At 34.2% G+C, this 25,635-nt stretch overlaps 2 protein-coding genes across 2 annotated transcripts; both read right to left on the bottom strand.

Annotated features, from left to right (window-relative positions):
* Nucleotides 1-5,165: 5,165 nt before the first annotated feature.
* Nucleotides 5,166-10,750, bottom strand: LOC131651883 (beta-amylase 8). Its single transcript, XM_058921609.1, has 10 exons — nucleotides 10,258-10,750; nucleotides 9,528-9,752; nucleotides 9,151-9,231; nucleotides 8,771-8,974; nucleotides 8,109-8,303; nucleotides 7,661-7,825; nucleotides 7,270-7,530; nucleotides 5,932-6,144; nucleotides 5,604-5,820; nucleotides 5,166-5,384 (listed from the first exon to the last, which is right to left on the bottom strand). Exons 1-10 carry the CDS (start codon nucleotides 10,621-10,623, stop codon nucleotides 5,362-5,364), a joined length of 1,950 nt encoding a protein of 649 aa, XP_058777592.1. The 5' UTR covers nucleotides 10,624-10,750; the 3' UTR covers nucleotides 5,166-5,361.
* A 7,764-nt stretch (nucleotides 10,751-18,514) lies between these two features.
* Nucleotides 18,515-23,301, bottom strand: LOC131651881 (uncharacterized). The gene is made up of 6 exons (XM_058921608.1): nucleotides 22,796-23,301; nucleotides 21,136-22,146; nucleotides 20,818-21,018; nucleotides 20,578-20,729; nucleotides 20,324-20,434; nucleotides 18,515-19,324 (listed from the first exon to the last, which is right to left on the bottom strand). The coding sequence occupies exons 1-6, from the start codon at nucleotides 22,946-22,948 to the stop codon at nucleotides 19,264-19,266; spliced, it is 1,689 nt and encodes a 562-aa protein (XP_058777591.1). The 5' UTR covers nucleotides 22,949-23,301; the 3' UTR covers nucleotides 18,515-19,263.
* Nucleotides 23,302-25,635: the final 2,334 nt, after the last annotated feature.

Here is a 25,635-nt window from a genome sequence, read left to right as displayed (position 1 = left end):
ATATATCAATAATATGTTTTATAAAATTGTTTCAAAAAAGTGTTTTTAAGACGAATGCAATTAAAATATTTGTTTGTTAACATGACTTTTCAAAATCGTTTTAGAATTGAAAAAATAAGAATATTCATTTGGTTACCTAGTTTTTAAAAACTTTTTTTTTAAATGTGAAAATAAATTTATTTGATAATTCTATTTTTTAAAAATGTGTTGCAAACTTTTAATATAGTTAATAAAAACTTTTTTCCGTGTAATTTTTTAGGCTCAATCTAATTAAAAGCTCTATTAGTTCGAGATTAGCTTGATGTAAATTTTTTTTAGATTTTTTAATTCAGCACAGTGTAAGAACTCGGTAGATTCGATATCAGTCCAATAAAAATCTTAGTTCGGTTCGTGATCAATCTATTGATTCAGTTTGGAGGATAGCCAATTCAAAACTTCATCTTGATCATTTTATTAGACTGAATCTCTATAATTATTCAGTGTCATTTCTTTTTTCCTTATGTTTTAATTTTCCACTTAACTTCTTTACATTGAATTTCCGCTACATATTTAGTTATAAAATATTTTCCAACTTTAATTTTAAAATTGATTGTTTTAAATCAATAATTTTCAAACTTTCATAATTCACCCTTCTTTTTATGTCCAATATATATTAATTTTAAGTATAAAAACTTAAGAGAAACAAAAACTATTTGAATTTGTAATATAAGAATGAATTTCGTGAATCCACTAAAATAAAATAAAAAACTAAAATTATGACTAAGCTTGAATATTATTTTTGAATTAATTAATTAATAATACCTAGGCCTTGCTTATTAAAATAGAGTTTATATATTTTTATATTTTAATAAATTATATGTTAAGTTAAAATATTTTTTATATTCATATGATTGGATTAATAATTATTAAAATAAATTTATATATATATATATATATATATATATATATATATATATATATATATATATATATATATATATATATATATATATATATATATATATATATATATATATATATATAATTGTGCAGTTGAATAATATTTAAAAATTAATTTAAATTTTTAATTGTTATTATTGTCATTAACTTAATATTATTACTTTATCATATTTTTATATCTTAATAATACATGCAATATATAAAATAAAAGTTCAAATCTATTGTAATATATGGAAGAACTTTTGCATGATAAATAAAATAATCCTGTTAAGTGTTAATGAATCATGATGACACGTCAACAAATAATGAATATATTATGTTTTGTTTTCTAAACCACTTATTTACAATAATGCCCTTAACTCCCACTTCTAACCATTATCAGACATGGTGAACAGAAGAGCTACATCCCTTACTCTTTTGGATACCAACGATACTGATGACCTCAAAGTCATAGCGGAGATGCGAGCCGCCATGGACGAATTATGACACCACAATCGGACATTGAAAGATGACGTCCATAATATCAGACAACGACAACAGGAGGTCAATCCCTAGAAGAGGCATACTTGCTAGATCCCAACCTCTCTTAGACGAAATAGAAGGGGATTATTCCTGAAGGTTTCAAACTTCCGTCCTTGACTAAGTTCGATGGACGCAGCGACCCTCACAAACACGTTGCCTTTATTAACACTTAAATGGCCATCATAGGGGCATCAGACTACCCAAAGTACAAATTTTTATCAAGTACTCTAAGGGAGGCTGCCTTCCGATTGTACACGAGTCTCCCTTGAACTTCCATTAACAACTATCAGAAGTTAGTGAGGAAGTTGGTACAGTAGTTCGCCACCTGCCACCATAGGAAGGTGTCCACAATCGGCTTGTTCAACATCCGTTAGGATTCATCAGAGTCGTTGAGGAACTACCTCGCCCGCTTCAACGAGGCCCCAATCAAGGTTGTCCCTCTATACCAAGAGATGTTTGTGGGTGTGTTCCAGAAGGGAGTTAAAGTAGGACACTTTAATGAGTCACTCGCCCAAAAGTCGACACTCACACTGGCCGATGTAGTCGTTAGGGCACAATACTACATTAAAGGCAAGGAAAGAAACGCTCAAAAGAAGGCTCGCGACGCCAAGGGGTGTGTCACCGACGCCAATAGCTCTCTTCCCTAAAATAAGAGCAGCTACCCCTCGCCCGTGAAAGACAAGTCTCTATTTGAAAGGACAAAGAGGACAATAGAGAAACTCACGCCTTTGAACACCTTTCGAGAATAGATATGACGCGAGGTACTCCACTTGCATAACATCCTAATGCCACATGCACCCATATTCAAGATAATGAGATTAGATCTAGAGAGGTGGTGCAAATTTCATATGGTTAAAGGATATTACACTGATGAGTGTTACAAGTTGGAGAAGGAAATAGAAAAGTTTATACAGAAGAACCCCCTCGAGAAGTACGTAAAAGGTGGTCCCTGAAACCATGCAGAACTGCACAATCTCCGAGAACGAGAAGATCTTAGAAGCCCATGGTCGAGTAATATCTAGGGAGCATCTCAGGACGAATGTGAACAAGCGATACGCCATGCTCTCAATACCATATCCGGGGGCGACGAGATCATCTCATACCGCAATAGGTATGCCCGTCAAGTCCTAAAGATAAACAGTTTCCCCGATGTTACAAGCCAAAAGGCATATGAAGTCGTGGTCGTCTTCTCTAAAGAGGATATGTTCGGTGTCCACCCCCACAATGATAATCACATGGTCATCATTTTCAAGTGTGAAGAGTAGGAGATTAAGAGGGTCCGTCGACCTGGGAAGCTCTGCCGACATACTATATTGGGTCTCCTTTGAGAGATTGCATCTTGATCTTGAGGATTTGAAGCCCTTCTAGGGATTGCTGGTGCGATTCTCGGGAGAACAAGCATAGGTAAAAGTCTATCTCACCCTTAAAATCATGTTCGGAGAACAAGAGCACGCCAAAGAAATAAAGTTTAAGTATCTAGTTATTGACGCCCCCTCTTCATATAATATGATTATTGGGCAACCAACCTTTAAGCGACTGGGAGCCACTTTGTCTATCTTGTATCTATGTATGAAATAATAGCTCCTTAATGGGCGAGTGAGAGTGGTTCGAGGAGATCAAGAAATCGGCATGAAGTGATGTGCAGAAAGTAGATGAGATCATGGAAGTTCCCCATTCCTCCTTGCAGGGTGATGAGGTCTGAGAGCTAGAAAAGATCCTTCCTCCTCATAAATTGTTGCGCCTTCGTTCTATTTTCCGTTACTCATATGGTTAATTTGTTTTCAATTGTTTTATTTAGTTTATATTTTTCTAGGGGAGTAGTTAAGCTCTGTCGTTTGTAAGGACAAGTTATTTGGCTGAGATGTACTTTTTCCCCTCTACACATCCTAGGGCGCGTGGGTTTTGATTGAGGCACCTCGTTTTATTATCCATGTTATTACGTCATGTCATATTCTCTGCAAGAAATCTAGTTCCATGAGGAACAAAACAATTATGTTTTTTGGATCCCCCAAGGGTGGATCCTTGCCCCCCATATTGAAAATTATGTTTTTTGGATCCCCCAAGGGTGGATCCTTGCCTCCCATAATGTCAATTATGTTTGTTGGATCCCCAAGGGTGGATTCTTGCCGCCCATAGTGGCAATCATGTTTGCTGAATCCCCCAAGGGTGGATCCTTATCGCCCATAACGACAATCATGTTTGTTGGTTCCCCCAAGGGTGGATCCTTGTCGCCCGTAGTGGCAATTACGTTTGTTGGATCCCCCAAGGGTGGACCTTTGCCACCCATAGTGGATATTAAATTTGTTGGATCCCTCAAGGGTGGATCCTTGGCGCCCATAGTGGCAATTATACTTGTGGATCCCCCAAGGATGAATCATTGCTGCACCTGCACGTAGTGGCAATTGTGTTTGTCGAATCCCCCGAGGGTGGATTTTTTCCGCCCATAGGGAAAAACATGTCTGATGGATCCCCTAAAAGATAAATCATTGCCACCCAAGTGAGAACTCATGACCTTTTTACATTTAAAGAAAGAGTGATAAAAATAGTTAAACATTAAATAAGTTAACATAAAGACGCCTCCCGAGGGGGGTGATGTTACATACAAATACAAAAGCCCCTGAAGGGTTCTAAAAGGAATACAAACAATAATAAAAAGAAACGAGGCATCATTCATCGGAAATTTCCTCCTTTGCAATAGCAGGCTCCAACTACAGGCTCTCGGGGTCACCCCTCTCTATGAGCTCACTCTCCTCATGTGAGAGAAGGGACTCAGGGTGAGGGAAGGTCGTCGCATTCGCGTCCACCATCGCCCCATCCGTCACAACCTTGAAATGATATAGAAGGTTCAAATCCATATTATGGTACAGGCAGAGGACCTGCTCCTTAACCCGCTCAAAGGACACCCCGATAATTGACACTAATTCCTCAATTAAGTTTGAAACCTCATTCTCCAAACCTTTCTAGCAGAGGGGGACGACATCCATGGACTTGTGTAGAAATACCTTCTTGTCGAAAACCTCTTTGGCTTTAACTTGAGTGTTTTCTAGTTTCTTTTCCCACTTCTTCTTGTCTTACTGGAGGGACTCCAACAATCACTGGCTCTCATTATAAGCTTTTGTTTGTTAGTGAAGCCTTGCCTCTAAGTCATGCACACCCTTGTGATACCGCCCTTGTTTGACATCCTGAAGCATCATCTCCCTTAGCAGGATGATGTCTTTCAAATGCATCTTCAGATTAAATTTTGACATAATAGGGATGACTCTTTAATTTTTTCCAAAAAATAGCTTTAAAAAATGTATCCGAAGATGCATCTTCTAACTCTAAGTACAAACGTGACTTTTCATGATGGTAAGGAAGAACACATAAGGGTGGAAAGAGCAACCCCTATACTTTTATAGTAGGTTGGATCACAAATTTTGAAAAAAAATTATGATTTCACTTCTTATATAATGCCAAGATTCAAGCCATTTCTAAAGACCTTAACCATTGTTTCAAAAATTTGATTTGTAAGTTTAATTCCCAAATAACTCCAAAATTTATTTGAGTGTCTGCCTTCTATTTATCTTAATGAACCTAAGGTGAATTATATTTAATGTGTTATTCGAAAGAAGGTCAGCTTGTCCTCGTTCACATCTTTACTAGACTCTATGAAACTTATTTCCCAATAGCTTAGTTTTCTGTTGTTTTCTTTTATTAAAATTGATAAAAAAAACTTAGATTATGGCTTTTTTTATAAGAAAAATATATTACGGCTTTACACAAAGCTTATATAGCCAACATTGTTACAGAAGACATTGCAGTGCAATAAGATAAGCAATTTTCAATCATGTCCCTACGCTGCCACAACAGGGTAATCACACCCAACAAAACGACCTAGTTAAAAAGTAAGATCTGCAGCCATTATAGATCCCCTGTCATCTCCCCTGCAAGAATAACAAGCTAAAATAAAAATCAAATGGAAAATATTTGCTAAAAAGAGAAACAATACAAAACTTGATAACAGCTTTGGTGGTGCTAAAAAAAGGTGGTGCAAAAAATCTCTGGGAAAATACCATGCTTTGTGGAAACAATCAAACATCGCCTAATAGAATATTTCCAACATACATAGATGATAAATCAAAGTGAATTCTAAGGATTCTTACCATGCATGCATTTGATGAAGAAATCCAATTCCGGCAAGCAAACATTCCCCTGAAGTAGAGAGGGTTGCTGATGAACAAAGAACGAAAAATGCCGCTGATCAGGATCATTTCTGGGCTTTGCCATGTCAACCAATCTCTGGTACCTTTCTCTATCATAGCAAAAGAGTGTGTTCTCTCCAGCAGTGACCAACCCTCGTTCCCAAGCGGAGTTTAATACCTGTGCAATCACCCATCATTATACAAGTCACTTCAAATCTGGATTAAAGTGGTAAAACTAATCAGTAGAAGAATTACATAGGCGGTTAAAGGTGTAGGAAACTAAAATTACCTGCCAACTCAATCCCTCTGGATCTACCAATGAGTCATTAGCCTTCTGGTCGGAAAGATTAAATCCTAAGCACACAAATTTCATGGTGACAGCGTATTTTTTCAGAACCTCAAACACCGGAGAGTAGCCATCCTGATTTGTAGGGTTGTGATATCCTGCTGTCAATTCTGCTGCATGACTAGGAGTCTTGTACCACCAATGTACAGCAGGAACCTGCGGCATTTATTCATTAATTTAGAGAGGAGAATACAACTTCAGTTGACATGCTTTAATTTTGAACGGCAGGATATGTTTTTCTTAAGAGGTGCAGTGAAACATGCTTCCTAACATTAAATGTCAAGGTACTAACATGCTAAACAACTAATCAGAAAAGAGTTGATGATTAAACTTGATTTTTTTTCCTTTTTGCATTGGATAGTTAAATCCCAATTTCTCATCTCATAAACCCAAAAGGAAATTCTAACAGAATCATTTCAAATGAATAAAAACAAGAATCCAAAATAAATTATCATTGACTACAATTCCAGATAAAGGATCACCATGTTAACATATTAAAAGGAATTGACAGAATTTAGTTTAATGAAATAACCAAGAAGAACCTCCGTCACAAGTTTAAGCTGTGAATCAAAGATAAGATATTCTAAAATTTTAATGTTTGCCATACAAATAAATAAGACATCAAAATTTATAGAGTAAAGTTCCAATTCTTTAGGAGATTGAATTTTATCCCATTTGATGTGACTGAGACTAAGGTTATGTTTCCTTTTTCAAGTTTATTATTATTTCTTTCGGTTCACTTCCTTTGTTTTCTTCCGGTTTCCCGTCGCAATCCTTACCAACAAGATTCTAACCTCTTGCAACTCTCAACTATAATCACGACTCTTTGGGGTTTTGTTGCATGAAAATGCAATCATATCATATGACTATGGCATTAATTCATTTGTTGTTGGCTTTTAAGATCGGCTATTGCTCCTGAGAATGTTTCCTAGATATGATGGAAAATCACCTCCTAGCTGACTTTTTCACAGCTCACAAGATATCACTCCGGTTCTCTTTTGCTACTTACCACTATCCTTTTTTTAAAACCAAAATATTTATTTATGACCTCCTCTATAATTTTCAAGGAACAATAAATTATACACCATAAGCATTTCTTCCATGAATAAATCTTCTCTTAGATTTAAAGTGTAAAGTGCTTGTGTTTCAGTTTTTAAGGGGATACCAAACTGACTCTAGCTACCATCTATCAATTATAAATGCACGGGTAGCGATTGGTGTCATCCAAATTTAGCCACCAACTACAAAATGAAACTACAACATGAAAAACAGAAAAACTACCTTGACAATAATTTTTGTTTCCTCAAAAGCAAGGCTTGCAAGAGACAAAACATTATCCGCATGGTCTATTAAAGTCTGGGAGTACCAATGTAAGAAGAAGCGTCCATAATAGTTGTCATAATCACCTCGTTCACAAAAAAATCCAGTCTCGTGTGGCATAGAGTTGTAGTGCCCAGCATTATCAGGTCCTCTTGCCCAGAAAGAGTGACCACGTAGTTTGGCTGCTGTGCGCAGACTATGTTGCAGGTATTTATCGTAGCACTGTTCATAAAGGATTAGATAGAAAACCAAATTTCTTTATTAGCATTTAAAATATGATAGCACATGACATACGTTATTTATGATACATAGTAATGCAACTGTTTTGAAATGGGGCCAAAAAATGAGGTACCTGAAACTCACCAATACCAGGATACCTCCACCCCATCCTTTCTGAAAAAGAAGGGTATTTCAGCTCCCCAGATGCTCCAAGTCCAACTTCTACAGCATAAATTAAACCTTCTGTAAACAGGTCATCAAACTCTGTCCGAAAGCTTCTCATCATATCAAAATAAACCTGCATATATTGCAGAAGACTAATCAGTAACAAACACACAATAAAAACAGACCACATAATTTATAATTGGCAAACACTCATAGAGTGTACAATCTATGAAATGCAGAACCTCCTATAACCGCGAAAAATCACACACAAGAAATAAACTTTTTTTCTTCCATTTTGGTGAAATGCATATACACTGGAAATTGGTATGTAAACATAATAAATAACAGGCATTTGAGAGTAGTGGACACCTAATAATTGAATCAAGGAGAGGGATAAATTTATTAGATATTTATACCTCAATTCCAGTTCTTCCTTTGAGAACCCGCTCTTTGTCGATCCCCCAAGATAAGCATTCAGTATTTCTCCGTCCTTCACGATCTGTGAAAAATATGTCCTGGTTGTCTTTTCCAATATCCAAAACCCATTGTGGAAGGGAAATCAATGCATCACTAGAATCATTCCCTCCACATTCATAAAATGCCATAACAACCTTCAGAGTTTGAAATAAGAATCAAGATCGGTTCTCAAACAACATTAGAGATGCTTTCCAAATCCTACGATCAGGATACACACCCAACTAGAGAAGCTTCTGACATACTTTAAAACAATGAAATGCTTCATTTTCACATACCACCCAAGCTAGAGAATGAATTTTATTTATCATGGTGAAAAAAAAAATTCAGAAATAATACAACAGCCATTATCCATTCACTAAGTTATGCTTCTCCTTACTTCATCTCATCAATGTCATCATATTGTAATAGTTTTAAGCATTTTATAAGGAGGGCTTCTAGTTTTAACAGAAATCCTAACCGCAAAACACACCCTTGTAATAGAAAATAAATTATTTGGTTGGTTTTATTAATGCATCAGACAAGTCAAAGTCATAATCATTTTAGATAAATTTTCCATTTTGAAGGACATGTATAACATGACAGGAGCAATAAAAATCTATACCTGCAAATTCAGCTTGAATTCTCTAATAATGTTAAAAAGCTCCCTATAACCAGACCACACATATTTCTGAGGGCTCCAGCCTTCAACAATGCCCCACCAACAATCCACAACAACACCATCGACATTTAAGGACTTAATATGGATTAGCTCTTGCCTAATGCCTTCGGGATCCATCAACTGGCAAAATTTATTGATAATACCAGCCTGCAATAGACGGGTAATTTTAGAAACCCTAAGATCAAATACAAGGCAAACAGAGTTAAAGATTCAAAAGGACACACTAAGTGAAACCTGTAATTATATAAGTTTTTGTCTACAACATATATCATAGGTTGGATGCTAGCTACACATTAAGCAAACAATTAGTAGAAGACACTTACTGGAAGTTTTATATAAACAGGGACATAAGGTGTACAATTGAAGTCACTTTCATGCACCCCGGAATGAATATCTTGCATAAGCTGCATCAATAAATTACAAAATTAGATGGTCCTGTTAAATAACTGCTCCACAACCCTGTCATAAATTTAAACCCGCCACCTGGGTCAAAAACAATAAACAACAAAATAAGCTTTATGCAAATTGGTAGGCAAGTCTGGCTTGTCAGAAAAAGTCTAGTTTAAAAATGTCTAGTTTACAATCTTCAAACAGTAGTATATAAAAAAACAGTGAAGACAACAGCTATAAATCTGTGCTTTTGCGAATAAAACTGCACCAAATATGATACAAAACGATCAAATTAGTCACCAAAAATCACCTGATCAGCCTCCAAGCAGTCAACTGAATTGATGGGGCTTACACTTGCATATGTTCCGTTCTTTGGGTCTCTTTCTGCAATTACAACAGAATCAATAGATGCAGGAGACAAGCATTCATCAATTCGAAGTACTGGTGGCTGATTCTCTAGCGTTTCCTTAACTGAACAAGTTCTCAAGGAACCACCAGATAGTTGACTATCAACTGACCTTGCCGCAAATGATCCCTGCATATTAATACCTTAATCAGACATAAACACTAACAAATCCAAAATTGTTCCAACCCAACATTTCAATATATTGATCTATTTATTTTCTTATGATCAATCTTAGCACCAACTAAATCAAGAAGCATTTGAGCACAAGTGATTAAAGCATTCTAGTTAAATTCGAATAGCTTGGGTAGTAGTAGTAGTAATATTCTATCGGACTTTACTTACATACTAACTAATCACAATCCTGAATAAGACCAAAAAATAATTCTAAGCTACAACTAATTTCAATATCATTATCACAATTGGTTAATTCCCCGGTAGCATTGACACCTCTGTAAAAATGTGTGTCCGTGTCTATGTGAGGATTACCTTCAATTTATTCATTTTTTCAAGTTATTACCAGTGTCAGTGTCGTGTTCGTGTCGAACACCAGAAATGTGGTGCTAACAAGCAAAGAGAATCATTAGTGAAGCTAATTCAAATTCAATCATTGAATCTAAAAAAGCACGAATGAAACCATTTGAGAAGGAGGTATGCTCTGGCGGTATGTAGTTCCATCGGCCTTAACAATCCAACCAGCTTCACGCGCGAGAGCAGCGAGTACGTCGTTCATGTCAGCACGCGCCGGAAGAGGGAAATTACCATACTGACGTAGACCAGCCAACATTCGGCTGGTGATGGCTCGCCGGTGTCGCTCCCGGAGCTTCGTGCGTTCCTTTTCTTTCTCTCTCTCCTTTTTCCCCTTTCCGGTGGAATTGGTCCCCGCCGCCGTGGCAGCGAAGCCGCGCAGACGGCGGGGTTGAGGCTGAGCTAAGTAATCGGAGCTGTGATCGCTTTGAAGTTCGAGATCTTGTGCGGAAACATCTTCGTTAGTGTTGTTCATCTTCGTTCATTCGTTCACGGTTTTACTACACCATTCTAGTAGCTTTCGCTCTAACACATTCAAACTCGTTCAGTTGTCAAAACTCAGTTCAACTCGGTGTTCTTTCTGTCTTTTTTCCTTTTTTAAATGAATTGCGGGCTTCTTGGGCCTTAATGCTTGAGAAAGAATTGTTATTTGCTCCCCCGATTTAGAAATTTCTCTTTATACCCTTTAACCTTTTTTCAGGCTCCTGACCAAAAGTTTAAAATGCTTCCTTAAATTCGGAGATGCATCTTTGAACTCATAATTTTGTAATTATAATATAAGGTTAATTCGGAGATGCATTTGCGAAGGTATATTTTTGAGATGTATCTATGAAAGTATCAGGTATTACAAATCAACCAGAAACAAGAAAGTAACATTGAAAACGAAACAAACATCAACACTAACTTGACATTAAATTAAAACATTCAACATTACATATATAGTAATTAAAATAAATTAAACATTACATATTGTTAACCAGGAGGTTACAACATAATGATTATATCCTCGACAGATCTTTGAATTTTCGCATCCACTTCAATCAGACTCTTTGATTCATAACGGAGAAAAACACTCACATAACCTTTAAATCTCCATATGTCTTTAATTCAAAGTTGGTGAAATGTATCTTCCCTTCACTGTCAAACAAGGGTGACAGAGACTCGAGCTTGACAACTATGCAATTTTTTGGAAAACGCATGAGAGTGTTCAGTTTGGATATCAGATTTGCGAGGGATGTTTCCTCGATAACTCTAAATGAAAGTGGCGGCTTTTCGCCATTGAAATACACAAAAGCAAGGTGGGGATATGAACTCATTCTCTGGTTTTTGTATGTTGTGTAGAAAAATATGGGTTGAGAGGCACCCTATTTACACAAGTATTTGGTAACTTTGGACCTTAGAAACCTTATCATGTCATCAGATTACTTTTGAGCTACGTATCTTCGAATAAACCACAACTTTTTTAACAAAAAAGGTGACTTAGGAGATGAATTTCTAAAAATTCCCCTAATTGGTTTTTTTTAATTACGTGAAGTTAATCGGATATGTATATCCGAAACATACCAGCACTAGAATTATACCAAAATCTTAGTATACTAGCACATACAATGTAAACAATCAGCAAACTAGACAATTTAATCAAGAAGTACACCATCATTGTTGAGGTTATATATTACTTATATATTAAATTGTATCAAGATTACATCGTTGACGATAATACATTAAAAAAAGTTATCAATTACAATCTAAAATGCATCCAAAGATCCAATACTACATAAATCTACAATTGGTTCCGCCTTCGACTTTTTCTAATTTGATTCTCTTTTAAGCTTGCTCAATTTGGTGAACTCTTGCATTCTTTCCAGAAATTGATCCGGCCAATTTTCTACTTCATTTATTGAATGTGTCATCCACTCCAATGATGTAGCTGGTATTGGACACCCAGATTTCAAATAAACCTCAACAAAATGTAGTGACTTTGAAAGCCACCTTATGCACATGATGCGTCTGGAATGGTCTTTAGGTGGACCACTCTGAAGTGGAAAAAATGTCTCCAAGAATCCATATCTTATCAGATCAATATATATTCTGTCATATGTACTTGTTATAAGGTGACCCATATGAGGGAAGCACATCCATTTTGCAAACGATGCAGGACCACTAACACAAGAAATAAGTGCATCTTGAATTGAATCAAAATGTTTTTTGTCCTGTATAACTTTGAGTAGAATTCCTTATACATCGCCACTCTTTCAAAAGGGCTATGCGGACAAAATGGTGATTCTCCTCTCCTTTATCGAGCAAGCATGATACGGCCCGAACACCGCAATTACCATCATCCTTAAAATTCACAATTCGCTCAACGTGTTTGTGCATAAAAAGTGACATTTCATCTCTCAGTCTGAATAGTTATACTTGTTTTACCATCATTCATCACACAATCAATATCAAACCAGAGTCTTTTTCCAATGACTATACACTTCATTCATATGTATCGAAGAATTAATCTTCATTTTTCTTGCAATGAGATAAGCACTTGTATACCGTAAGTCTTCTTAATTGTACATCCACACTTGGCCTTATCTGTACCTATCTGTTCTGCTTGATTCGTTCCATGAAAGATGAAATTCAATTCCGCCCGAGGAACGCACCCAACCATCTGTGAATAGAGAATATTGTCTTTAAATCAATGTTCTTGCACGACAATGCTCCGACCAATAATAGTTTGCCTTTTAGTATGTTGGTTTTTGAACATTTGGTTCATGATGTCCAACTCTCTACAGAAATTACCCTTAATGTCGAATGTGCAAACTCGAATCTGTTGGTTGTTGTGTTGGTGAGGTGTCTAACCTGATCGGTCCAAGCACAAACAATTTTATCCTTAACTTGGTCAAGAATAGTACTCTCAACCTATTTAAGGAAAATTGGATATTTGGAACACACACTCCTAAAATGCATTACACAGGTAACATACAAGTCTTCGTGGATAAATTTAATATACCCGTCCATGCATCCATTATCTTTTCCACCACCACACCTGATTTAACCATTTTTCTGTCTTCACCCTTGACTTATTTGGTTCCTATCGCGGGTTTAAGCCGACTCCTCACATTTTTTGTAATGTCATATCGACTAAGTAATGCATACAATGTAGGAAAATTTTCTCTCGTATCTCATGGTTACAAATGTTTGCCTTTGGTTAAAACCACTGTCGGACCTTCCAATTACAATGTCAAACCCCAAATTCTTGGCTACCATGTGGTCCCATTGAAGCATATGTTGACGAGTAGTCCATAGTTGTTCATTTATGAAACGTTGACCAACATCTATCTCGACAAGAACCAATTTAACATCATCCTTCACTTCATCCGTTTTTACATCATGTTTCACTTCATCTGGCTTAACATCATGCTTCATTACTGTTAAGTGCCAAAATGTAGTTATTTTGTGTTTGTAAATAGTGGCACTTATCGATACTTTTTGTTAATACCGTTTGAATAATTCCCCGTTTTTGTGTATATTTGTATCGTTTGTGTTTTGTTACGTTTTCGTGTAAATATATACCATTTGATAGTTTTGTTGTCTTTTTGTAGGTATTTATGCGTGTTCGATGCTTTGAGGAATAAAGTGTTGAAGACACGGCGGCGAGCACGCGATTTTACTAATTCATCGGCGGATAACGCTCAAAACAAATATGAGAAAAATCATCAGTTTCATTGATATTTATTCATTTTTAGATAGATCATGGAATAAGCTTTCCAACGCTTCAAACCGGGCGCAAATCGGAGTTACGGTTCTCAAGATATGGCCAAAATAAGATTTCATTTTTCGGTTGAGCGGGCTAAGCGGGCTTGACCGCGCTTAGCGCGGTCTGGGAGCATTTTTGACAAGTTTGGCAGAAAGTTTGGCGCTTAGCGCGGGTTTTTGGCGCTAAGCGCGGTCTGGCGGTTTAAGACCAATAAAAAACAGCCCGCTTAGCGCGGTAGGCGTGCTTAGCGCGGTCTGCGACTTCAGATTTTGTATATATGTTGTAAAATCAGATTTTTTAGGTTTTTTATCATCTCTTCTTGACAAGTTGAGCTCTGATCCATTTTTGGTAGTTTAGAGCTTGAGGAAACACCATTGGATGCTACACCATGTGGATTGATCATGGATTTGTCTCGATTCCATTGTACCGATGAGATCTTTCCGGTTCATCTTCTCTCTTCCCTTTGTTTCATTCCAATGGTGGGTGTTGTATGTATATTTTTACTCTTATTGTATGTATATTTGTGGATCTTGGGATCGTTTATATATTTTCTTTACAAATCATCATTGTTGTTGTTCTTGATCTTTTTGCTTAAATGCTCTGGATTTGTGGTGTTGCAGACATGGGCATCATAGATCTTGATTAGGAATGATAATTGTTAGTTTCTGGATTGCAGACATGGATTTAGGGCTAACAATCATAGTGGGTATCGAGTTTAATGCCTCCGTGTTGTTTGTGTCGGTGGAGAAATCGCTGATGTGAATAGTGTGGTTAAGCTTTCGTCGGTGTTGCAGACATGGGCACCGATGTGGCGTCTCGATTGATGCCCAGTGATGTTGATGCGTATTGTGAGTGTCGAGCGATAGATCTTCGGATTTAAGTATTAGACGTGTAGAACGAAATACAATTCCATAACTCTTTCTCTTAGACTATTGAGAATGTTTATCTGCTTTTATTTACTTTTCCCGCATTTACCTTTCCGCACCCCAAATCATGAAACATAGAACGCGAGATAGTCGAACGACAGTTTTTCTCATAGACTTTATTTATTTATTTTAATTTTAACCATTAGATTTTTTTAAACGAATTTTACACATTTAGATCTTTAGGGTTTATTAATTATGTGAAGTTAACTAATATATTTGTGTATCCAGAAAGGATGAGCAAAAGAACAAAATGGTTATGAATCAAGCCTTAATATAGTACAAGTTACAATTCAAGCCTTAATATAGTTTAAGTGCTCAAAAAATTACTTAACATTTTCATACATATGCATTACCATCATAAAACCTTCTCGCAACTTGTTGTAAATCAATTTCATAAATTTTTCTCCTTTTTGGTCCAGTGTAACAGATTACCACTGAACTAGTAGCACTTTTCATTAAAATTCATATTCAAATGTTCTTTTCTTTTACACCTTCAAGCATTGCATAAATTAACCATTTTGCACTCTTCTGAAAATATGTAACACTGATATAAATATTGCATATATCAGAATGAAATTCTTCACCTCTTTCATTGCAATTCAAATCAATTACTCTCTCATTTTCAAACAAGTGTCTTAGCACACAAACTTCCATTGAAACAAGTATCCAGAAAGGATGAGCAAAAGAACAAAATGGTTATGAATCAAGATTTCAACTTCATGAAGATTAAGCTTTGGGAGATTGATCTTCAAACTTAATTAGTACAAGTTACAATTCAAGTTTTAATATAGTTTAAGAGAATATTTATAAATATATTTGTTTGGTTCATTTTTCATTTTTTATAAAGAGGGGGGAGGGGAGCAAAGTCTCTCGTATACTCATTTTTTGCTCCCTCCAAATTGAAAGGATTTGAAGGGGAGGGAAGATTCATTGATTAGAATTTTGTTATCGCTCATTTATTTTCCATTATTTTTTTAATTTCAAAATTATTCTTATTAAATTATTAAAGACTAAATTTTTAATTCCGAGATTGTTGTTATTGAATTTTTAAAATTGTACAATATATATTCTTATTATAACTTATATCATATTTAATTTTAATATAGAATAATAACAATTTTTTTAATAGTAACATACTTATATTAAGTTTTTATTTAAAATATATATTAGCAATAAAGTTTTTTCATCATAATATTAATAATAACAACAATATGCAAATATAGTATCTATATGTTATAAATAAAAGTTTTAAATCTAATATTATTTGTCTAATTTTTTTTAATATTTTAATATTATTTTATCTATTTTTAATTATAGAAATGATTTTATTGCATTAGATGAATCATCAAGATCATATAATAGTTTGATTTGCGTCGAAGATCTATAGATTAACTAATATGTGTTGTTGTTTACTGTAATGTCTGAATATCTGAAAAGAGAAAATTGTGAGTTAGGGATGACAACAGATCGGATTGGGTGCGGGTTTCACACTATCCAAACCCGCACCCGAAATCGGCACCCGCACCCGAACCCAAACTCAAATGTTATCCGGGTGGCAAATTAACATCCACGCCCACACCTGTTGGGTTCGGGTTTTTTCACCCAAACCCGAACCCGCAGCAAAATACATAAAAAAACATTTTTCCTACAACTTTCCACAATAAAATATATATATATATATATATATATATATATATATATATATATATATATATATATATATATATATATATATATATATATATATATTACTTATTATTTTTAACCACTAGATTGAAAAGAATCAATGGTCTAGATTTGGAGTAAGTTATAATAACTTACTTATTAACATCCACGCCCACACCTGTTGGGTTCGGGTTTTTTCACCCAAACCCGAACCCACAGCAAAATACATAAAAAAACATTTTTCCTACAATTTTCCACAATAAAATACACACATATATATATATATATATATATATATATATATATATATATATATATATATATATATATATATATGAGGAGGGTTATATTTACTCCAGAAGTTATTATAACTTACTCCAAATCTAGACCATTGATTCTTTTCACTCTAGTGGTTAAAAATAATAAGTAATATATATATATATATATATATATATATATATATATATATATATATATATATATATATATATATATATATATATATGAGAGGAGGGTTATATTTTACTCCAAATCTAGACCATTGATTCTTTTCATTCTAGTGGTTAAAAATAATAAGTAATTAAATGTGGAGAGAGAAAACTATTACTTATTATTTTAAACCATTAGATTGAGAATAATCAATGGTCTAGATTTGGAGTAAGTTATAATAACTTACTCCTGCAGTAAATATAACCCTCCTCATATATATATATATATATATATATATATATATATATATATATATATATATATATATATATATATATATATATATATATATATATATATATATATATATATATATATATATATATATAAAAAAGCGGATGTGATTTCAGGTGCGAGTTTCACACTACCCAAACTCGCACCTAAAATATCGGGTGACACTCGAACCCAAACTCAGTCAACTCGGGTTTTCACCCGTTGAATCGGGTTCGGGTCTCCTTGTCATCCCTAGTTATAGTATGATTTATGAATGAACACATTTTTATTTGGTAAAATTAACTCAATACAATATTTTTATTTAGAACTATTTTTACCAAGTAAAATAACAATATTTATAAGTATAAAAAGGTAATTTAATTTTAAAATCTCTTTTCTCCCCTTGTGAATCAAAGATACGTGTTGTTAAAAATTCTTCCCTTCTTCTTTGAACTAAATATATATTTAGTTAAATTTTCTCTCATTCTTTTCCCTCTATTCTCCTCCCCTCTATTAAATTATCTCCCCTCTCTCCCTTATGTTGAACCAAATGGAGCCTAAAGATGAGAAAAAACAATATTGTCCTTGGTGGTGTTAATGTTTTGGATTTGAAACTTGTTTATTACAAGAAAAACGAAGTTGCTCTTGTATATATTATGCTTATTTATTTATTTATTATTAATATTATGAAATTAAAATAAGTAAAATATTTATGTGACTTTTGTTTGTAGGTGTCGTTTTATGGTATGGTAGACACCTCAAAGAACAACTTTTGAAAATATGTTTTCTTTTTTGGGTTTTAATTTTGATTTTTTCAGATTTGAGATGAAGATGAATAGGAGGAAAGAAGATGAAGATAGGTAAACTATTAGGTGTTGATGGTATACCATTATAATTAATAGACCCTCAAGATTTAAAGTTAAGGGTGTAATTATTTTTTTTAAAAGATCAAATAGTTATTAAAATTTAAAAAATTAAAGTCCATATTAGACACTAAATAATATTGTCTCATCTAATATATTTAAAATTTTTTTTTCAAGACACTACCAACGGCTACATTGTCTTTTAGAATTAGACGACCGATTTGACAAAAATAAGGCAACAAAAAAAAGTTGAGTATTGAACCACACATATTTCAAAAAATTTACTTAAGTTAGGCATTACATTAACAATAAAAAAAATCATCATTGAAATTCCAAACAGTTTTCAAATATACAGTGATAGGGATTCTAAATTTTGGCCTAACAAGATCAACCATTTTGACCAAATAATTTTGAACTCCCAATATTTGATAAAATGTTGTTAGTACATCGTCTTACATTTGTGTTCTGTTCATATGCATTTGTGTTGTGTTCAAAAATGGATACTTTATCATTCACATCAACACTAGTTGATTCAAAAATTTGTGTTTGAGATCAACTTTAACCAGACAACAAAAAAGCATAGCAGGTTGTACAAACTTGTTCTTTTAAGGAGACACTAAGAAATTACGACTCTTCCAATAAACTAGACAGCTTCCTTATATTCTCAAACTACACTTCTCATGTTTCTTTCCCTTTACCTTTTTTTCCTCTGAAAAGTGAAAAGAATGTTACAAGCGTGCATAACCGTTCCTTTTTTTCAACCACTTTTGTCCAGTTTAAAGGGAAACACTTCAGTCAAAGATGCTTTGTTTAAAGCCATCAATTTCCCCCCACCTTCAGCGGAATCATATAAGTTTCACAAATCTGGACAAACCAAAAGAATGTCTCATACTCATCATGGTAACTTTTTTAGTGCAACATGTAAGTGACAACGTGGATTGCGTGCAGTCAAAAGATTCGTAACCGTCAGATTGAGAAGTGACGGTCACGAATCCTCTGACTGTGTGAAGAGGATAGATAGATAGATAGAAAAAGAGAGAGCCAGAACTCGTTTGAATTATATTTCAACCAATGTTTGATATTTATTATTGAGAAAATTGTATCAAATAATCATTGACAACAATGATAATACAAGGTTGAGTTGAGATGCTTCTGATATATACTCATAGAGTTACACAAGTGTATATGCAGCTGATAAACAATTTGCAAGTTTAGTTTTCTGTTGGGAGTGAATCTGATATACAAATATCTCCTCGACATAGTGGACATACCCTGCGGAACAATCATAAAAATATACAAAAAAAAGTTAAAGTTACACATTTCCAATACAAATCTCAACTACATGTAATGTAAAGTTACTAACATAATTATTAATAACACAGATAAAAGGCTAGTAGCATGGAAAAATCAGAGCATTTAAAGATGAAAAAGAAATTTCAACATTTATTACAGGAGGGAGGGACCACTTAAAAAGCTTTTCATATGAAATGAATTGCCAAGAGTTATTGCCATAAAGCTTCTATATCAGATTTATGATGGAGGAGCCTATAGTTTTTGTAAAATTCTATCATTTTTTAAAAATAAAAATTCGGGGTTAGGGAATTATTTATTAAAGTAACGCTAAGGGTCATTTTACTTTCGGTATGGTTGGTCTATGAGGGAGGATTAGTGTAGTCAAGATCAAGTGCTAGATAGTAAGATTGTAACGTATTAGATCGTAAGATTAACGTGTCAAGGATGCCTAAGAGTGCCATGATCAGAGAAAGATCGTTTTCGTCAACGATGTGGTCAAGATCAAGCATTTTTAAGCAAGAGTGTAAATGAAAAACATGTTGAGCCTATTTTTTGGGTCTGAATTATACAATTTTCATGTTTTAGTGTATATGTATAAATATATACGAAATTACAATTTTTCTCTTCAGTAGGATCTTACGTGCTATGCTAACGATCCGAGTTTTACGATCTTTTTTACAAGCCGATAAATCCTACTTAAAATCTCGTGGTTGACTACATTGATGAGGATACTAGAATTGTGGCCGGTCTATGAGAATACTTTTCTAATACGTGTCATACGGGTGTCATACAAGTGTCAACACCGCGGCAAGTCTACTCTAGAGGTTTCTATGCTTCATCGTTTGATATCATTTTTCAACCCATCACATGCATATACGACACTCCATTGGCAGGACAATATGCAATAAGCAGAAACTTTTATAACATGAATTGTTGATATTAACCAGAAGAAGAACCATAATCCCAGATCTGACATACCTGTGAATCTCCTTCAGCCACTTGTCTATACATGTCGTATGAAATTCATGATGGCAAGGAAGTACTCGCATGCTGTCACCATCTTCATACTCCACAAGACATATATAGCATCTGTCAAATTAAAGGATTGCCATATAGTGAACAATTGTGATAGAGAACATGGAAAACGAGCTAGGAAAAATACAAGTTCGCAAACAATGAACACAATACTTTAGCATTTTCAAAATTTCTAAAAAAAATGTCGGAATACTTACTGTACAGGTTCTTCTTGATGTTTGTGTGGCTTTGTGTATAGTTTAACAGGTAAGGATTCGACAACTTCAGCAGGCGCGGGAACAGATCCGATAGAAGATACAGAAGGGCGGGAAGATAAAACCACTGATTGCTGGTGAATTTCATCCAGAACCTAATGATGTACAAAGTATTCAACTTGTAAACATATAATGAATGGCCTTAAAAATAGAAAATAAGAGTGTATGTACTATTAAAGTTACCTCGAATAAGGCTTCAGCTAACATCACTATTCTTGATATGCTAGCTCTAGCATTTGTATCATCGTTTGAATTTGAATTGTTATCGCGACTATTTATTCTGCATGTACAACGACCGTTTCTATGTTGACCAGACAAGATACATGATCTGTCATGTCCAGAAAGATTTTCAAACCGGCTACCCAACCTCTGAAGAGCACGAACCTAAGCCATTTGAAATCGGGATCATTAACTTTGAATAATAAATCCATGGCAAGGAGAAAGTCGTTACATATTATTAAACCATTAGCTGTTATTAAAAGTTCAGAAAATATCACAAACCTGAGATCGTATTCTTCTTCTCCGTTCGAGGAAATTGGACCTATGTTCTAGTAGATCCTGATACCTAGTTTCTCTTGACCGTGAAGCCTCAACCTCGTGGTCTTGGGTTCTGAATGGAGAGCTAGACCTATTAGGCAGAGGATAACCGGATGCAGTAAGAGAATTTAAAGCGTTTCGATCAGATGGTGACACTCCTGCACCCCTCTCCCCTACTTGTCTTCCACTATCCTCGCTAGCATCTCTCTCTTGTTGCAGAGGGCAAAAGGTGAAGTCAGCCAATCCTGATCGGCGGTGCACTCTGTCACGAAGCCTCCCAACGCTTAAAGTTCGGCTGAAACGAACATTGCGGTCAACAGGTTCACGAGCTCCATTCCGTCTATCCGTAACATTTCCTGCCTCGGTATTAACTCTCGGAGAAAACATGTTCATACCAGACATCTCTCGTGGGTCATATCCATCTCTAACCGTATCTTCGAGAGGAGACAACGTAGGACTGCTCGATAAGTTGCTACCCAAACCGAATATCGGGACATTCGAACTTGAATTATTAGAAGCATCTCCGTGATGCTGTATAGGGACTGGATTTACAAAAGACCCGTTAAGCAAGTCGCTGCCACTATATTGTTGAGTTTCATTTCTATTATGCAGACTAAGCTCGTCTTCATCATTGTTAAACATAGAAAGACTTGCCGAAGAATCAGGACAAGGTCGAGATGACCCTAAGCTCGTGGTTCTGCTGAGTCTGAAGCTTATATTACCCGGAATGAGGCTAAACCGAGAAAGGAACCGACTCGCAGAATTTGTAGACTGAGTTGAAGAACCGTGAGCCGAGATGCTCGCGGTTCTGGATTCAGTGCGACTCCACTCATCAAGATCAATGTTAGAAGGCATACAAGGTATTTCATCCGGTTTAACTTTTCTAAAAGACTCCGATTTCGATTCATCTGAGTCAATTTCATTGCTGCTGGTATATGTAACATCACTTCCATTTACTTTACTCTGATCACAAACCTAAAGCACAAGTTTCAAACCAAAGTTAGATAATTGTTAACACCACAAAACTTAGACCAATAACCAATAACCAAAACTTCGAAAGTGACACAGTGCCAAACAAGTTATAGTACATCACAATTTCCAAAACTTGCGAATCTTAACAAGAAATGAACACATTAGTTACTCTATTAAGAAACCATTTCTTGGTAGTCTTTCAGAAGTAAATTGCAAGACAAGAAACAACCACAAAAGTGGTAAATGTAAAAGGATGACCAAAAACAAAACCAACAACTTTCAGTTTCCACATCATAGTTTTTACATAGATACACAAAACAGAAGTTAATTCAATAAAATCCTAATAAGAAACTCCAATGTAGTGACATTGAATATCATGTTTTAAATCAAATAAAAAACATTTAAAAGCAACTTCAAATCCAAGCATGAAAATCTTGTTCTTTAAAATCTAACTAATCTAACAGTTAAAAGAGACAGAAAATAAAAAGTTTCAAAATCCTTAGCAGTATGTATGATCCTAGTGGAATCTCCATCTTACAATCCAAAATCCAATAACCAGAAAGAAAAAAAAAACAATATTTTCAAACATAAAAAATAAATAACAAAGAGAAGTGGCATTGGTAAAATTTTCAAATAAGAAAACAAACTTTACCCGTTCATCATTATCACTGTCACGAGATCCAGAAGTTGTTCCAAGACAATAAGAAGGAAAACCTCTAAGCCTCTTGGATCGATTCTTCCGTAAACTACAAGAAGAAGAAGATGAACTACAAGAAGAAGCACCTTTACTACTACTAGACCCCATTTTTCTTCTTCAAAAAAATCCTTAAAAGAATGGTTTTTCAATGACCCAATAGGCCAAATATCAAAACCCAGAAATCAAAACGAGTTCTTTCGAAGATCCAAGGAGTTTCAGATCTGTAGAGGTGAGAAAGTAAAGTAGCATTTTTGTGATGTGTATTGGTGCATTTTTTGTGTGTGTCTAAGTTACTTATGAGAAGGGTGGAAGTAAAATAAGGAGAGGTTCTTGGATTGTAGTAAAAGAGAAGAGGAGCGTGTGAGAGAGGGTAAGAGAGACAAAGGAAGTCGTAGGTAAATGTGACAAGTAAGGTTGGTTGTTTTGAAAGGTGTGAGAGAGGATGAGAAATGAAAAGGGGGAAAAGGAAAGGAAATTAAATATATGTGGACTGTGGAGAGTATGGAAAGAAGAGAGAAATGGGAAAATTTTGATTTTTTGTGATTGTAAGAGAGAAATGGGAAAATGATAAAAAAGGAGGTAAATATGAGTTTGAAAATGTTTTAAGATAGAGATTGAAATTAAAGAATAGTGTTTCATGGATAAGATAATGTTTTCTTTTTGACTAATGGTGAAGAGAATATAAAAAAATGTTTTTAATAAGAGATTGAAAATGTATAATATTTTTACATTATAAATGTATATTAACTAAATTTATTTTTATATAATTTTTGTAAAAAAATATATTTATAGTACATCATTCAAACTCACATCAATGCAATTAGACTTCTCTAACAAATTAATTTTTATTTTATTTTATACTTAAATAAATATATTTGTTGTTTAGGTTTTTTTTACATTAGTTAGTGGAGGATTATGACTTTTTAATGTTCTTTTCATTAACTCTTTATAAAATGCCTATTAAAAAAAACTCTTTATAATAAAGGGTAAAGGATAGTGTTTAATGGAAAAGTTAGTATTTTCTTTTTGACTAATGGTGAAGAGAATATATAAAAAATTGTAAATCATATACATGTAAGTTACACTATTTTAAAAATATATAACTTTTTAAAATTATAATGTTATTCTTTTCTGTTTTTTTTTTAAACAAAATTCAATTTGCATTATATGTCTTTGAATCCACCCACTAAATACAGGAGAAACTCTTTAAATTAATACTCGGTAAATTAATAAACTCTCTAAAATAATAAATTTGTCCGGTCCCGACTTGGGCCAATGTAAAAAATTGAAAAACTCGATAAAATAATAAGATAATAATTTTTCGGGAGATCCCTTTATAATTTTCGGTCCCAAGAAAATCATAAATTAATAATTCATAGAAACTGAAAAAAAATAAATTACACTCTATTGAAATATAATTCAATAGTTGTCTGTTTTACTTTAAAGTTCAAATCTATTTGGAGCTCATCTCTAACTTTTCTTATTGCATCCAATAGCATATGAACACAGTAGTTACTAATTTACGTTGAGTCCCAAGGTTTGTTGCAACGTAATACTAAGAGACATAGACTACTTTGCCTTTTTGTTTGGTATGTATAGTATAATTACTTAAAAACTCTTTAAATTAATAATTATTAATTTATCGATAAATTAATAACTCTCTAAATTAATAAATTTCTCCGGTCCCGACATTATTAATTTAAAGAGTTTCTACTGTATAATTATGAAGACGTTTCTTTAATCTACTTTTAATATAAAAATTTTAATTTTTACCATAACACATTTTAATCCTCTATTAAATTAATTAAACAACTATTTTTATGTTCTTAATTGTTTTTTTAAAGAAATAAATTTTATTAATTTCAAAACAACAAGGACACAAAACTTATGGCATCATAAAACTACTTAAGTGATACCTAAAATTTGATTTTAACCAATATCTATAAACAACATTATCAATAATTTTTGGACCAATGTTCTTATTGCTATCATTTTTTCCAAAGCAACAAGCATTTCTAAGGTGCCACACTTCATAGATCGTCTCAGCGAAGGCACACTTGAGGATTGCAGTCTTCGAACCTTTGCCCTTACTATGCTCAATTATCTAAGATAATTCGTCATTCCATCCTCTAGGGGTATGCTTAACTTAAAAGCCAATTTAGCACATATTGCCATATCTTTTCCACTACATAGCAACTAAAGAGCAAGTGTTATAATGTCTCAAGTTGCTTAAAAAAAATGCAAAAATTGTTGTTAATAAACCCAAACCTATGGAGCCTTTCTTTGGTGGCTAGCCTATCATGACAAGCCATTCAAAGAGTGAAAAGCGCCCTAGGCATTGCACTGTTCTCATACAAAATCTTTCTCCATATAACTACTTGATGCCGCTCTTTGATGTCTTGGTACAACAAACAAGTATTAAACTTTTCCAGCAGCATCAGAGTGCTCAATGTTAAGCTTTGATTTGTGGTCTCCCTCTGTTTCAAAATATCCTCCAGGACCCAAGAGCAAGAGCTCCTCACATGCACAGTCAGAATTTCATACCTTTAGTATAATAATAGTGTAATAGTGAATCCATTTGATCCAAAGATTGTCTGCCTTACCATTTAAGTTCCAGAGTAGCTTCATCAAATTGGCTATGTTCCAATCGTCGCGAGAAATTATGTCTAGCCCTCCTTGCTTTCTAGGAGTACAAACTCTTTGCCAAGCTATAAGGGATTTCCTAGAAGTTTTTTTGAATCCAGACCATAAAAAGTTCTGTAAACTACTTCAACAGATTTAATATCCTTCTTGGG

Source organism: Vicia villosa, linkage group LG2 (genome assembly GCF_029867415.1).
Source record: "Vicia villosa cultivar HV-30 ecotype Madison, WI linkage group LG2, Vvil1.0, whole genome shotgun sequence".
Classification (NCBI taxonomy): Eukaryota; Viridiplantae; Streptophyta; class Magnoliopsida; order Fabales; family Fabaceae; genus Vicia; species Vicia villosa.
The sequence above is the reverse complement of the archived record's forward strand: the minus strand, read 5'-3'. Positions and strand labels throughout refer to the sequence as shown.

Excerpts from the sequence above, each read along its gene's own strand:
- LOC131651883 (XM_058921609.1), bottom strand. The coding sequence starts at position 10,623 with ATGAACAACACTAACGAAGATGTTTCCGCACAAGATCTCGAACTTCAA. Across the intron at positions 8,304-8,770 it reads AATTCAAGCTGAATTTGCAG|GTTGTTATGGCATTTTATGA; the intron begins GTATAGATTTTT and ends CAAACTCTGAAG. Across the intron at positions 7,531-7,660 it reads CTGGTATTGGTGAGTTTCAG|TGCTACGATAAATACCTGCA; the intron begins GTACCTCATTTT and ends CTTTATGAACAG.
- LOC131651881 (XM_058921608.1), bottom strand. The coding sequence starts at position 22,948 with ATGGGGTCTAGTAGTAGTAAAGGTGCTTCTTCTTGTAGTTCATCTTCT. Across the intron at positions 22,147-22,795 it reads ACAGTGATAATGATGAACGG|GTTTGTGATCAGAGTAAAGT; the intron begins GTAAAGTTTGTT and ends CTTGTGCTTTAG. Across the intron at positions 20,435-20,577 it reads CATCAAGAAGAACCTGTACA|ATGCTATATATGTCTTGTGG; the intron begins GTAAGTATTCCG and ends TTAATTTGACAG.